Raw genomic sequence first — 16,026 nt, 5'->3', positions numbered from 1 at the left:
CCGTCTTGCAGAGATTTTCTGATACGCAGATGCACACATTGTGTGCTATAAGTTTGTTGTACGTTGCTAAGTGCTCTCTAACTCTCATATACCGGATGAATAAAATCTGAGTATTTGAGTGCCGCCATTTTCACTGCATCAAGGTGTGTGCGCATGCATGCAGACGTGTGAGCGTGTGCGGTCACTCACACACTCTCTCTCTCTCTCTCTCTCTCTTTCTCTCTCTCTCTCTCTCTCTCTCACACACACACACACACACACACACACACACACACGCGCGCGCGCGCAATTTTTAACCGTTGCATTGTGTTAAAATTTTAATGTAAGATGATACCTCTTAGTGAGTAGATTGTAGCATTTGAAATTCAATCCATAGTTATGATAATATTGGAAATCAAATTTTTGTTGGTCCCGAAACCCATCTGGTATTCGAGCTGCAACTGATACGGGTTCCTCATTCTGGGATAGTTACTTAGTAATACAGATTTTAATAACAAACTAAAGCACATAACAGACAAGTAAATCTAATGAGGTATTCACATCTACACATATACTCCACAAGCCACCATATGATGGGTGGTGGAGGGTACACTGTACCAATACCTAGTCATTGCCTTTCCTGTTCCACGCTGGAACAGACCAAGGGAAGAACGAGTGTTTATGTGCCTCCTTACGAGCCCTAATCTCTCTAATGTTACCTACATAGCCCATACAGTAAATGTAAGTTGGCGGCAGCCGAATCACTCTCCGGTCAGTCTCGATGCCAGTTCTCTAAATTTTCTCAACTGTGCACCTCAAAAAGAGTGTCGCCTTCCCTCCAAATATATCATTTGAGTTCTTCGAGCATCTCCGTAACACGCGGTCACTGTTTGAACTTACCTGTAAGAAATATAGCAGCCCACCTCTAAAATGTTTCAATGTCTTCCTTTACACCGACAGGTTGCGGTTCCCAGATACACCGACAGCACTCGGCAATGGGTCACACTGGTGCCCTATGTGCGGTCTCCTTTACAGGTGAAATACACTTTCCTAAAATTCTCCCAATAAACCAAAATCTACCATTTGCCTTCGCTACTTCAGTCCTTAATATGCTCATTCCATTTCATATCACTTTGCGCCATTGCATCTAGATATTTAATAGACTTGACTGTGTCACACAGCACACTACTAATACTGTATTCAAACATTATACTCGTCTGCTTTAACTTACATTTTTCTACATTTACAGTTAGCTGCCATTTGTCACACCAACTAAAAATTCTATCCGAGTCATCCTGTATCTTCCTGTAGTCACTCAAATGATGACACTTTCCCATACAATACATTTCCTCCGTAATTATTAATATACATTCATTCATTTGCAAAATTGAGACTGCCTAGTGTAACTTATTGTGTGGAAGCATACTCAGGATAGAGAGGGGCACTAGTTGAAGCATTGGGACACACCCCACTGGCAGTGCTAACGTGACTTCTGCCGAGGAAGGCCGTATACTTTAACACTCCACTAAGATGTTGATTCTGGAACTAATAAATTACTTGCCAAAATGCTAAACTATACTGAACACTGGTCCGAGTTTTCAAAATAGCGTCAGAGTGGAAATAGGTTATTTCACTCAGTTAAGCAAAAGGAAAGTGTCATGTAGGTAGTAACTTTTGACAGAGTATGAAAGTATTATTCCGAATTGTAAAGTTATCTAGAATGATAGTAGATCAGCATTTTTTAGTCAAAACGCTGCTGCAACATAAGGTATTCTGGTGTACAGCTGTATCTCTGGGTAAATTTCTGGTTTTTGTCTTTCAAACAACGGAAAATGCACGATGGAATGTAACGATATTATGAAAAGGAAAGTTGCTGAGATGCAGATAGGCATAAAAAATGTTTTTATTCATTACAGAATTCTCACACACTTGTAGAAGTAATTTCCTTGATTCTGAAAAACCTCTAATTTAGCCAACTGTAGTGTCACGTGGCTGATCACAGTGAAATAATATAAGGTAGCGCACGAAAAACCGGCCCGATACAGACTGCTTGCCAATTACACACGATTTGTTGACCGCTATGAGCAGAATAGACACACATGTAATAACTAGGCAGTAAAGAAATAACAAATAAGCTAATGCAAACAACTTCGAAACAGTAGGTGACAATCGGTGGGCGACAGTGAGCAGTCTAGTACTCTGTCCACTTTTTCGTGCGCTACCCTGTAGCGCTGAAATAATATTGTAGGAGTTATCATAGTCTCTTCACAAAATATGAGACCAGACATTCGATTATGGAGCGCGGGCTTCATTCGGTTGTATGTCGGTCTGCCTTCCATAACAGTGAACAAAGAGAAGAAGATGGAAAATGGGCACTCGCGTGTGCCGTGCCGACTTCCTTTCCATGTGTATTAACAAAAGAACTTGTGTCTTTTTATGTAATTTACATAATTATAAAATACATTTTAATTACTGGTCTTGCATGGTGAATAGGGTACGAAAAGAAACAGAAGTCCAGAGATCAAGGAAGGTTTGAAACAGATTTAAAATGGGCATGCGCAGCGAACGAAATGAACAACTCGATACTGAAGTAAATAGGAGCTGTCGGCAGTGAAACTGCGACGAGTGGCCACACGAAGAAGTACGAGTCTGGCTGAAGGAGACCGAGATAGAGAAGGGAACAGGACTGAGGCCGGAACGAGACCAGCCGACGTGCTGTTGCGGGAACGAGACCGACTGTTTCTCATTCCCAGGAACTATAAGTAGAAAGCCGCAACCTAAATGAACTATGAAAGGCCGTTCCTTAGAATTCGTTTCTCGCTCCTTCCTTTCATCTTGGCCAATCTGCCAAAGCAGATTTACTAAACACAGCCTTCCGAAATGCCTTTACAAAAGAAGATGAAGTAAATATTCCAGAATCTGAATCGAGAACTGCTGCCAACATGAGTAACGTAGAAGTAAATATCCTCGGAGTAGTGAAGCAACTCAAATCACTTAATAAAAGCAAGTACTCTGGTCCAGACTGTATACCAATTAGGTTCCTTTCTGAGTATGCTGATGCATCAGCTCCGTACTTAACAATCATATACAACCGTTTGCTTGACGAAAGATCCGTACCCAAAGACTGGAAAGTTGCACAGGTCACACCTATATTCAAGAAAGGTAGTAGGAGTAATCCAGTAAATTACAGGCCCATATCGTTAATGTCGATATGCAGCAGGATTTTAGAACATATATTGTGTTCGAGCATTATGAATTACCTTGAAGGAAACGGTCTATTGACACACAGTCAACATGGGTTTAGAAAACATCGTTCCTTTGAAACACAACTAGCTCTTTATTCACATGAAGTGCTGAGTGCTATTGACAAGGGATTTCAGATCGATTCCGTATTCCTGGATTTCCGGAAGGCTTTTGACACTGTACCACACAAGCGGCTCGTAGTAAAATTGCGTGCTTATGGAATATCGTCTCAGTTATGTGACTGGATTTGCGATTTCCTGTCAGAGAGGTCACAGTTCGTAGTAACTGACGGAAAGTCATGGATTAAAACAGAAGTGATTTCTGGCGTTCCCCAAGGTAGTGTTATAGGCCCTTTGTTGTTCCTTATCTATATAAACGATTTTGGAGACAATCTGAGCAGCTGTCTTCGGTTGTTTGCAGATCACGCAGTTATTTATCGACTAATAAAGTCATCTGAAGATCAAAACAAAACTGCAAAACGATTTAGAAAAAACATCTGAATGGTGCGAAAAGTGGCAGCTGACCCTAAATAACGAAAAGTGTGAGGTCATCCACATGAGTGTTAAAAGGAGCTCGTTAAACTTCGGTTACACGATAAATCAGTCTAATCTCTAAAAGCCGTAAATTCAACTAAATACCTAGGTATTACAATTACGAACAACTTAAATTGGAAAGAACACACAGAAAATGTTGTGGGGAAGGCTAACCAAAGGCTGCGTTTTACTGCCAGGACACTTAGAAAATGTAACAGACCTACTAAGGAGACTGCCTACACTACGCTTGTCCATCCTCTTTTAGAATACTGCTGCGCAGTGCGGGATCCTTACAAGGTAGGACTGACGGAGTACATCGAAAAAGTTCAAAGAAAGGCAGCACGTTTTGTATTATCGCGAAATATGGTGGAATGTGTGTCACAGAAATGATACAGGATTTGGGCTGGAAATCATTAAAAGAAAGGCGTTTTTTGTTGCGACAGAATCTTCTCACGAAATTCCAATCACCAACTTTCTCCTCCAAATGCGAAAATATTTTGTTGACACCGACCTACATAGGGCGGAAGGATCATCACGATAACATAAGGGAAATCAGAGCTCATACGCAAAGATATAGGTGTTCATTCTTTCCACATGCAATAAGTGATTGGAATAATAGAGAATTGTGAAGGTGGTTCGACGAACCCTCTGCCAGGCACTTAAATGTGATTTGCAGAGTATCCGTGTAGATGTAGATGTAGAACCATTCCTTTGGAGCTGTTAGTTCGCGAATGACCCATCTCTAGTGTGCGCCCGCGCCCGCACACACGCAGCACACAAATGTAACTCGCACATACAATTGCAGTCTTAGGCAACTGCACCTGAAACCACACTGCGGGCAGCAATACCAGTGCACGGTGGGAGCGGCGAATGGGTGGGTGTGAGGAGCAGGCTGGGGCAGGGAGAGGAGGAGGGGGGGGGGATGGTACGATGGAGATGCCGGGAAAGGAGGAAGACTGAGTGCAGTGGTGGAATGACAGCTGTGTAGTGCTGGAATGGGAGCAGGGAAGGGACTGGATGAGTCAGGACAGTGACTAAAAAAGGAGTTGAGGCCAGGAGCATTATGGGAACGTAGGACGTATTGCTGCGAAACTTTCCCTGCTCTCTGTCTAACCTGCAGCACTTCGCTGTCTGCCACCCCCACCGTACTACCCCTCCCCCTCCCCCGTTACTCCCTCCCAGTTGCCACTCCCATCATGCACTAATGCTGGTGCTCGCAGTGTGGTTTCAGTTGCCTGAGACTACAGTCGTGTGTGTGTGTGTGTGTGAGGCAGAAATTGACGTGTTGATTGAATATAAATTCTTTGTACAGCTTTATAATTTTCAGTACATTAACAGTTTCACTCAATCTTTTTTAAGAGACGTGTCGGAGTGCAGTTTTCATTTAATACCATGTTTTCAGGTTTATATTTTACAAATCTAATTTTTTAGTAGTAGATTATTTTCTCTCAGTATCTGGCTACACTGTCTGTATTTGTTTCATTAGTGGGAATGCGGTTCACGATAAAATTCTACGATAAACACGAGAGACAGACATAATGGCACGCAAGGGAAGGCATCCTGAAGATACGACATCTTTCGTGTACTCTCACTATACTCTAGGTGCCAAACATGACTGGTTAACAACCACTTGCTTATACACAATCCACACCAGTGAGGGCATTGTGCCTGTACATTAAAGATATGTTCATCTTAGTTTGGGCTATATTATTTTGTGGCCAACCGTGTGCTTCCCTTTTTTTTTATCTAATTGCAGCAAGTGCAGGGATTTATGCTGTGCTTAATTGCAGTCCTGAGGTCCTGTTTATTGTGATACCCCTTGGGCAGATACATAATGTGGAGATTTCTCTGTATAAACAAATACCAAAGCCACAGGAGTGAATACTTAACAATCATCTAGAAATCTCTCAGCTGCTTAGATACTGTAATCTGAGGACTCCAGTCCAGAACTGGAGCTGGCACCTGCTGATAAAAGGCTAACTAAACAGCACCTGTGAAGACACCCAAGTCCCACAGATGCATCACACAGCACTTTCCACCAAATTTTCACATTTTCCCGATACATTTGTTGTCTTCCTCTTTTGCCAGGAGCAGACAGTTAACATATCTTCAGTGTTTCTTTCTGTCTGCCTAATATATAACAACTCTGATAAATCCAGATGCGATTTCTGAAATCTGCGATGTTGGTAAGAATAGATTTTTTCCTTAAATCTTCTCAAAAACATTATGCACAAATCAGTTTCTCGGTGCCTTTTATCGGTTTTTCCGTGACTATATGTCACTACAGAACTTGACACATTTTTGCAGCACTTAAGAAAGACAAGACTAAATGAGTATGACTGGTTGGAAAGAGGAGAGTTAACTGTCCGATGAGGTTCAAACGAAGAACTACACTAAACTTTTAACAAAGTGACTCGCAAAAACAGAAACGACTTTCAAAGTTTTAGCAAAGCTCACAGTGTCGCTCCCACAGTAAAATAACTTACATATAATTAGGGCCTATTTCCGGTGGCATCACAACATTTGGAGTAAGTGCACCACAACTGACAACCAATTGCCAAGTGCACTGAGTGGGCATTTGTTTACATTAGGATAATGGTTAGTGTTAACAGACTACGGACACTGTTACAACTTAAGATTTGCCCGACATAATACGCAGTGTACCAATGTTTACTGACTAGTCGACCTACACTGAAATGCGTGACAGGCGTCGACTCCCTCAGCGGGTCCTTCACGAAGAGGCCGTCGTCGTCGTCCCCGACGAGCTCGTCGTCGCTGAAGTCTGCGCAGTTGTGAGGGTCTGCGCGGTCGCGGCCACCGTCGCCCTCTCGAGGGAAGGTGGGGCTGCCTGCCCCCGTCAGCTTCGGGGGTGACAGGTGCAGAGTACTGGCTCGTGGCCACAACCACGAGGGAACCAGTCTCAGTACGGCACCTGCGAAATGGAATTTGTTTGCACGTTCCATCCGCCCCGTCGACAAGGAGAACTTACAGGGATGAAAAATGTGTCTGAAAGCTACACATAAATAAAGAATAGCAAATGATAGAAACTTAACCTGTATTCTGTGTTTACAATCAACTATCCCTATACAGTTTAACACTATTCCCACTTATTATTTTTTTCTTTTTGTTGTCGTCTTCAGCCTGAAGACCAGTTTGATGGGGCTCTCTATCCTAGCCTCTTCTGTGAAAGCCTCCACATCTACGCATACCTATCCCAACCTACATTCATTTGAACCTGCTTCCCATATACGTCCTTTGGTCTCCTCTTTAATATTTAACCCCTCCCCACACTTCCAAACAGGCAATTGATTGACGCCTCAGGGTTGTCCTATCAACCAATGATGTCTCCTTTTAGTCAGATTGTGCCACAGATTTCTTTTTTCCTCAATTCAATTCCTTATTAGTTATTTAATCTACATGCCTAATCTTTGGCATTCTTCTGTAGCGACACTTTTCAAAAACTTCTATTCTGTTATTGTCTGAACTGCTTATTGCCCCTGTTCCCTTTCGTACAAGGATACACTCCAGACAAATATCTTGAAAAAACGATATCCTAAGACTTGTTGTTGTTATTGTGGTCTTCAGTCCAGAGACTGCTCTGATGCAGCTCTCCATGCTACTCTATCCTGTGCAAGCTGCTCCATCTCCCAGTACTTACTGCAACCTACATCCTTCTGTATCTGTTTCATCTCTTGGTCTCCCTCTACGATTTTTACCCTCCACACTGCCCTCTAATACTAAATTGGTTACTCCTAGATTCCTCAGAATATGTCCTACCAACCGATCCCTTCATCTAGTCAAGTTGTGCCACAAGCTTCTCTTCTCCCCAATTCTATTCAATACCTCCTCATTAGTTATGTGATCTACCCATCTAATCTTCAGCATTCCTTTGTAGCACCAAATCTCAAAAGCTTCTATTCTCTTCTTGTCCAAACTGGTTATCGTCCATGTTCCACTTCCATACATGGCTACACTCCATACACCTTCTGGACACTTAAATCTATACTCGATGTTAACAAATTTCTCATCATCAGAAACGCTTTCCTTGGCATTGCCATTCTACATTTTATACCCTCTCTACTTCGACCATCATCAGTTATTTTGCTCCGCAAATAGAAAAACTCATGCGTCTCATTTCCTAATCTATTTACCTCAGCATCACCCGATTTAATTTGACTACATTCTATTATCCTTGTTTTGCTTTTGTTAATGTTAATCTCATATTCTCCTTTCAAGACACTGTCCATTCCGTTCAGCTGCTCTTCCAGGTCCTTTGCCATCAGACAGAATTACAATGACATCAGCAAACCTCAAAGTTTTTATTTCTTCTCCAAGGATTTTAATTCCTACTCCAAATTTTTCTTTTGTTTCCCATACCGCTTGATCAATATACAGATTGAATAACATCGGGGACAGACTACAACCCTGTCACACTCCCTTCCCAACCACTGCTTCCCTTTCACGCCCCTCGACTCTTGTAACTGCCATCTGGTTTCTGTACAAATTGTGAATAGCCTTTCGCTCCCTCTATTTTACCCCTGTCACCTTCAGAATTTGAAAGAGGGTATTCCAGTTAACATTGTCAAAAGCTTTCTCTAAGTCTACAAATGCTAGAAACATAGGTTTGCCTTTCCTTAATCTTTCTTCTAAGATAAGTTGTAGGGTCAGTACTGCCTCATGTGTTCCAACATTTCTACAGAATCCACACTGATCTTCCCTGAGGTCAGCTTCTACCCGTTTTTCCATTCATCTGTAAAGAATTCGTGTTAGTATTTTGCAGCCGTGACTTATTAAACTGATACTTCGGTAACTTTCCCATCTGTCAACACCTGCTTTCTTTGGGATTGGAATTATTACATTCTTCTTGAAGTCCGAGGGTATTTTGCCTATCTCATACATCTTGTTCACCAGATGGTACGAGTTTTCTCAGGGTTGGCTCTCCTAAGGCTGTCAGTAGTTCTAATGGAATGTTGTCTACTCCCGGGGCCTTGTTACGACTTCGGTCTCTCAGTGCTCTGTCAATCTCTTCATGCAGTATCATATCTCCCATTTCATCTACATCCTCTTCCATTTCCATAATATTGTCCTCAAGTACATCGCCCTTGTATAGACCCTCTATATACTCCTTCCACCTTTCTGCTTTCCCTTCTTTGCCTAGAACTGGGTTTCCATCTGAGCTCTTGATATTCATACAAGTCGTTCTCTTCCCTCCAAAAGTTTCTTTAATTTTCCTGTAGGCAGTATCTATCTTACCCCTAGTGATATACACCTCTACATCCTTTCATTTGTCCTCTAGCCATCCCTGCTTAGCCATTTTGCACTGCCCGAAGATCTCATTTTTGAGACGTTTGTACTCCTTTTTGCCTGCTTCATTTATTGCATTTTTATATTTTCTCCATTCATCAATTAAATTCAATATTTCATCTGTTACCCAATGATTTCTATTAGCCCTCATCTTTTTACCTACTTGATCCTCCGCTGCCTTCACTACTTCATCCCTCAAAGCTACCCATTCTTCTTCTACTGTATTTCTTTCCCCCATTCCTGTCAATTGTTCCCTAATGCTCTCCCTGAAACTCTCTACAACCTCTGGTTCTGTCAGTTTATCCAGGTTCCATCTCCTTAAATTCCCACCTTTTTGCAGTCTCTTTAGTTTTGATCTACAGTACATAACCAATAGATTGTAGTCAGAATCCACATCTGCCCCAGGAAATGTCTTACAATTTAAAACCTGGTTCCTAAATCTCTGTCTTACCATTATATAATCTGATACCTTTTAGTATCTCCAGGGTTCTTCCATGTATACAACCTTCTTTCATGATTCTTGAACCAAATGTTAGCTATGATTAAGTTATGCTCTGTGCACAATTCTACAAGGCGGCTTCCTCTTTCATTCCTTCCCCCCAATCCATATTCACCTACAATGTTTCCTTCTCTCCCTTTTCCTACTGACGAATTCCAGTCACCCATGACTATTAAATTTTCGTCTCCCTTCACTACCTAGATAATTTCTTTTATCTCATCATACATTTCATCAATTTCTTCATCATCTGCAGAGCTAGTTGGCATATAAACTTGTACTACTGTAGCAGGCGTGGGCTTCGTGTCTATCTTGGCCACAATAATGCGTTCACTATGCTGTTTGTAGTAGCTTACCCGTACTCCTATTTTTTATTCATTATTAAACCTACTCCTGCATTACCCCTATTTAATTTTGTATTTATAACCCTGTATTCACCTGACCAGAAGTCTTGTTCCTCCTGCCACCGAACTTCACTAATTCCCACTATATCTAACTTTAAACTATCCATTTCCCTCTTTAAATTTTCTAACCTACCTGCCCGAGTAAGGGATCTGACATCCCACGCTCCGATCCGTAGAACAACAGTTTTCTTTTTCCTGAAAACGACGTCCTCTTGAGTAGTCCCCGCCCGGAGATCCGAATGGGGGACTATTTTACCTCCGGAATATTTTACCCAATAGGATGCCTTCATCATATAACCATACAGTAAAGCTGCATGCCCTCGGGAAAAATTACGGCTGTAGATTCCCCTTGCTTTCAGCCATTCGCAGCACCAGCACAGCAAGGCTGTTTTGGTTAGTGTTACAAGGCCAGATCAGTCAATCATCCAGACCGTTGCCCCTGCAACTACTGAAAAGGCTGCTGCCCCTCTTCAGGAATGACATGTTTGTCTGGCCTCCCAATAGATACCCCTCCGTTGTGGTTGCACCTACGGTAGAGCTATCTGTATCGCTGAGACACGCAAGCCTCCCCACCGACGGCAAGGTCCAGGGTTCATGGGGAGGGGGGGTCCTAACACTTAAACAGACAAAAATTATGAAAGGATAGATTACTGCTCAAAGTAAAGATGACACAATGAGTTGCACACAGAAGACTAAGGACTCTCATGGTTATGATGGAGTGCCTAGCACAATATTAAAGTACTGTGCTGCACATGTTAACCCTGTCCTTAGCTATATTTGTAATTTTTTCCTTTAAGAATGATCAGTTTCATGAATGATTAAAGTACTCGGTAGTAAAGCCGCTTTATAAAAAGGGAGAAAGGGATAATGTAGACCTATTTCTATGCCATCCGTGTTTGCTGAAGTTACTGAAAAGGCTGTGTATGTAAGGATAATTGATCATTTTATTTCACTTAATTTGCTATGAAATGTACAGTTTGGTTTTAGAAGTGGTTTAACAACAGAAAATGCTATATTCTCTTTTCTCTGTGGGGTACTGGATGGATTAAACAAAAGGTTTCAAATGCAAGGCTTCTTTTTTTATTTAACTGAGGCATTTAATTGTGTTGATCATAAAATACTGCTTCAGAAGTTGGACCATTGTGGAATACAGGGAGTAGTTCGCAATTGGTTCACCTCTTACTTTAACAACAGACAGCAAAAGGTCATTATCCACAACTTTGAGAATGGGTGCGATGTGGGGGGTGCCTCAGGGATCAGTGCTGAGACCACTCCTGTTCCTTATTTATGTAAATGATATGCCTTCTAGTATTACAGGTGACGCTAAAATATTTCTGTTTGCTAATGATACCAGCTTCATAGTAAAATATGTTGTATGCAACATTGGCACTGTTTCAAATAGTGCAGTTTCATGACATAAGTTCATGACTTGTGGAAAATAAATTAACGCTAAATCACAGTAAGACTCAGTTTTTACAATCTCTAACAGACAATTCAACAAAACCCGACATTTTAATTTCACAGAATTGGCATATGATTAGTGAAACTGAACAGTTCAAATTTCTAGGTTTTCAGATCGATTGTAAGCTGTCATGGAAAGCCCATGTTCAGGATCTTGTACAAAGACTCAATTCTGCCATTTTTACTATGCGAACGGTATCTGAAGTAAGTGACAGTTTGACACGCTTATGATGTACGGTATTATATTTCAGGGTAATTGCTCCCATTCTCGAAGGATATGTTTGACTCAGAAACGGGCAGTTCGGGCAATAAGTGGTGTAAGTTCGTGAGCCTCCTGTCAACTTCTGTTCACAAGTCTGGGTATTTTGACACTGGCCTCTCAATTCCTTACTGTCATTTCTTGTTAACAATATTAGCTTATTCACAAGAACAAGCGACTTTCACTGAGTTAATACTCGGCAGAAATCGAACCTGCATTTGGATCGGACTTCGTCAACTTTTGTGCAGAAAGGTGTGCGGTATACTGCTGCATCCATTTTCAATAAGCTACTACTCGAATTCAGAAATCTTAACAGTAATCCACGCACTTCCAAATTGAAACTGACAAGTATCCTCACAGCTTTCTATTCTGTTGAGGAATTTCTTGAAAAATTAAGCTGATTCTTGTTGCATTGTTGGTTGTGTTTATTTAAACTTATCGCTTGACTTTTTTGGGGTCCATAAACATTTTATTTTTATTTGTTATTACTTTTCTGTTGTAATTTCAGGTACTGACACATTTCATGACCTTGGAGATTTGCTACTCAATTTGATCCTCCGGAACTTGATGTGTATATAAATAAAACACAGTGAAAAGACACTTACATATAAGCTTTCGGCCAAAGCCTTCTTCGGGAAAGAAAAATGCAAACACATTCACACAAGTGAGCACACATCGTTCACACACTCCCTCTGTCTACAGATTTTCAACGAGATGGTGCGCTGTCACGATGTACTGTAATTCCCAGATGAAACCTTTGTCGAGAGACGGATAGGCCGACAAGGAAGTGTCGAGTTTCCGACCAGACCTCTTGAGAACTAACGCTGTCAGACTTCTTTCGTGGAGAACTCTGAAGGATACCGTCTATCTCACAAAGCCACTTAAGCTGGACGACACAAGTGAGGACTCTGCGACTGCCTGTGAATCCATTCCGATGGCAACTGTAACACATATGTATCGATCTGTTCTGCTGGATTGCAGATGCTGTACTGCTGCCGATGGAGGACACTCTGAACATCGTCAGTAATGTTGCGACCGTCTATGTGACTTAAAAATTTATATTTGTTGTTTTTTTTGTACGTGTTAGTAAAGTTCAAAAATTGTAAACCTCTTCACGAGAGCCCGGTATGTAGAAAGACTAGCTGATTACAAATATTTTCAATTTCCTTTTGAATCCATAAAAATTCCCAATTTCCTGATCATAGAATGAAGGTTTTCACGACCGGATGACAAAGCTGCCGGTAAATCTTTCAGGATGTGAGGTCGTGGACTGCGCCGGACATCTTCAGAGGCGCTCCTCGGCAGTCTCGCCGAGTCGGCAAGACTCTGCGGAGGAGCGCCTCTGCAGACGGCCGGCGCAGTCCACGACCTCACATCCTGAAAGGTTTACCAGCAGCTATCCCAATTTCCTGCTTTACATTAGACAACTGCTCATTGAATATCTTCCCACCACAATATGTAACTCTATTCTCGAGCCCTAGAGAAACAAACAATGTTTACATGAAAACTATTTTTGTGTCACACATTGTGAATGCGTAAATCAGTTTGGCTGGAACTACTTATCATCAGCAACAAACACCGTTAAGAACTAAATGTATCGGGGAGTGAATGTGAGAATTCTGAGACTCCAAAAAGGCCTATGCGAGATGTGTGGTTACCCACTTTACACGATATTCTTACTGCTCATTTCTGCTGAACCGAAACTTTACTTACCTTAGGTGCACTGCCCCAGAAGGTAACTCCCCAAGACGATAGGGAGCGAAAATGTGTAAAATAATCCGAAACTTTTTCTTTAGGTCAATATAGCAAGAGATGCTTCTCAAGGCATAACATACTAACTGAGCTGCTTCAATAGTTAATTTATACTTGATTCCTTTTTAAACTTCCAACAGGACCCCAAGGAATTTTACACAAGTCTCCCTAGAGTGGCTGTTTATGTTGGTACCAGCGTTCACCTCGTGCAAACTTTCCTCCTACCTGGAACAAAGGTCACGCAGCCATCGTCTCTGTCACTTCCCTGTTATCTGAGAGTTAAATTCTGTCACTTGGTGCTGCCTGCCTGTGCATCTGAAAGGCAACCACTGGGGCAGGTTGTCAGTAAAGCTGATATGTTGGAGACATTTTCTTTTCCTTTAATTCTAAGGTATTATGTCATTGTTTGATGTGTGTGAAATGTTTATGGACCACAAGTGGTAAAGCTTTGCATGTGACCAGCAGAGAATACTTAGTTACCCACTAGAAAATTTAATGGAACTGGTCAGTGGTACTCTCTTTGTCTAGTAAAGAACCCAATTCACAACTTTAATTGACTTTGTGATCCAATAGCATTCTTCTTACAATATACCCTTTTACATTTTTTATTTGCACCCATATAGATATTAATGTTTTAGTTGCTTATGTACTTAAAGAAGATACTTTCATTCAAATATTGTATTTCTAAAATTGTCACACACACCGTACTTTCATGTCACCAATAACACTGATTACTTTATTTTTATCATCATCATCATCATCATCATGATTACTACCAGTAGTAATACTGAGTATTGAAATACTACAATTTAAAAATAAATACGCACAAAGTTGCTTTTGTCTATACTAATCACACGTAATATTTTTTATCATTTAGGCCACTTGGTGGGAAATTGCTAGTTGCAGTCTGACACGAGTTGCTGCTGGATGTGTTTTGGAAGTAGCGGTTTATTTACTTATTTATTTATTTATTTTTTATTTTCCCACGTCTAGTTCCACAGGACCACATTCGGAGCAAATCACCGAGGTCATGGAATGTGTCAGTACTTGAAATTACAACATAAAAGTAATAACAGTTAAATAAAATGTTTATAAACTCAGAAAAAGACAAGCCATAAGTTTATGTAAACACAATCAACAATATAACATGGGAAACAGTTTAATTTTTCAAGGAACTCCTTGACAAAAGAGAAGAAGTCCCACGAGGAAACTTTAGTTTCAATTTGAAAACACGTGGATTACTGCTAAGATTTTTGAATTCTTGTGGTAGCCTATTGAAAATGGATGCAGCAGTAAACTGCAAACCTCTGCAAACCTGTCTGCACAAGAGTCAAGGCACTGCGATTCAAATGCAGATTCGATTTGTGCCTAGTATTAACTGAGTGAAAGCTGCTAATTCTTACGAATAAGCTGATATTGTTGAGAGAGAGAGAGAGAGAGAGAGAGAGAGAGAGAGAGAGAGAGAGAGATTTGGGGGGAGGCAATGTCAGAATACCCAGACTAATGAACAGGGGTCAACAAGAGGTACACAAACTTGCACCACTTATTGCCCAAACTGCCCATTTCTGAGCCAAAAATATCCTTTGAGAATGGGAGGAATTACCATGAAATATAACAGTATACGTCATATGTGAATGAAAATAAGCAAGGTATACTAATTTTCGTGTCAAAGTATCACTTACTTCAGATAACGTTCGAATAGTAAAAATGGCAGAATTAAGTCTTTGAACAAGATCCTGAACATGGCCTTTCTGTGACAGCTTACAATCTATCTGAAAAACTAGAAATTTGAACTGTCCAGTTTCTTCGGCGAAGAAAACCAAGGACACATGCAACCATGCGAGGGTCATCTGCTAACACCTGGAACGAGGTATTTAGTGCTAACAGCCAAAAGGCAGGAAGGGAAGGGGGAGGGGGGTGCAGACCAGCAAAATATGGATCACTGTGAGGGGGCCCTACAACTACAAGAAGGGGGGGGGGGCGGCTCATTGCAGAGTAAATGGATCAACCTAGTACGGCCAATATGAAGATGATGGCAGATTCCCTCTGGGAGAGAGGGGGGGGGGGGGGGGGGGAAGAACACCACGTGCTGGGTGTCTCCACGATTTTACATGGTTTTTAGACAGGGGTTAGCCTCCCAAGAGTCGGCCCACAACTGAGCAAAAAGGGATCTGACATAAAGCCGCAAATCTGCCCCCGGAAGTGTCACGGGAAATGGGGCATAGATGGCTGCCCTCACAGCCAGACTATCAGTAAGTTCATTACCTGGGATACCTACGTGACCAGGAACCAAAGGGAAATCAACTGAACAAGCAGCATCGCCAAGATCGCCGAGAAGGTCACGGATAGCAAGGACGAAGGGGATGGCAGAAAAAGCTCATCGAGTCTGTTCTTAATAGAACTTGGGTGAGGAAGGACCATTTAATAAAGTAAAGGTCCTGAGAGCCACTAATTCTGCAGTAAACACCACACACGTGGCAGGCAAGAGATGGTGTTCTGTGCCAACAGAAGACCTGAAGGCAATTCCAACTGATCGGCAGATTTAAAGCACTCGGTGTACAGAATAGTGGCATCCTGAACCTCCTGCAAGAGAGT

General features: G+C 41.6%; 1 protein-coding gene across 6 annotated transcripts in view; it reads right to left on the bottom strand.

Moving 5' to 3' along the window:
• LOC126213465 (protein brambleberry-like) overlaps positions 1-16,026 on the bottom strand; it is a 204,607-nt gene that overhangs the window by 54,673 nt on the left and 133,908 nt on the right. For all 6 annotated transcript variants that reach the window (XM_049941241.1, XM_049941243.1, XM_049941244.1 and 3 more), the window contains exon 10: positions 6,446-6,687. In XM_049941241.1, the coding sequence (XP_049797198.1) occupies positions 6,446-6,687 (242 nt within the window). The remainder of the gene's footprint in view (positions 1-6,445; positions 6,688-16,026) is intronic.

This window comes from Schistocerca nitens, chromosome 11 (assembly GCF_023898315.1).
Source record: "Schistocerca nitens isolate TAMUIC-IGC-003100 chromosome 11, iqSchNite1.1, whole genome shotgun sequence".
Taxonomy (NCBI): domain Eukaryota; kingdom Metazoa; phylum Arthropoda; class Insecta; order Orthoptera; family Acrididae; genus Schistocerca; species Schistocerca nitens.
The sequence above is the reverse complement of the archived record's forward strand: the minus strand, read 5'-3'. Positions and strand labels throughout refer to the sequence as shown.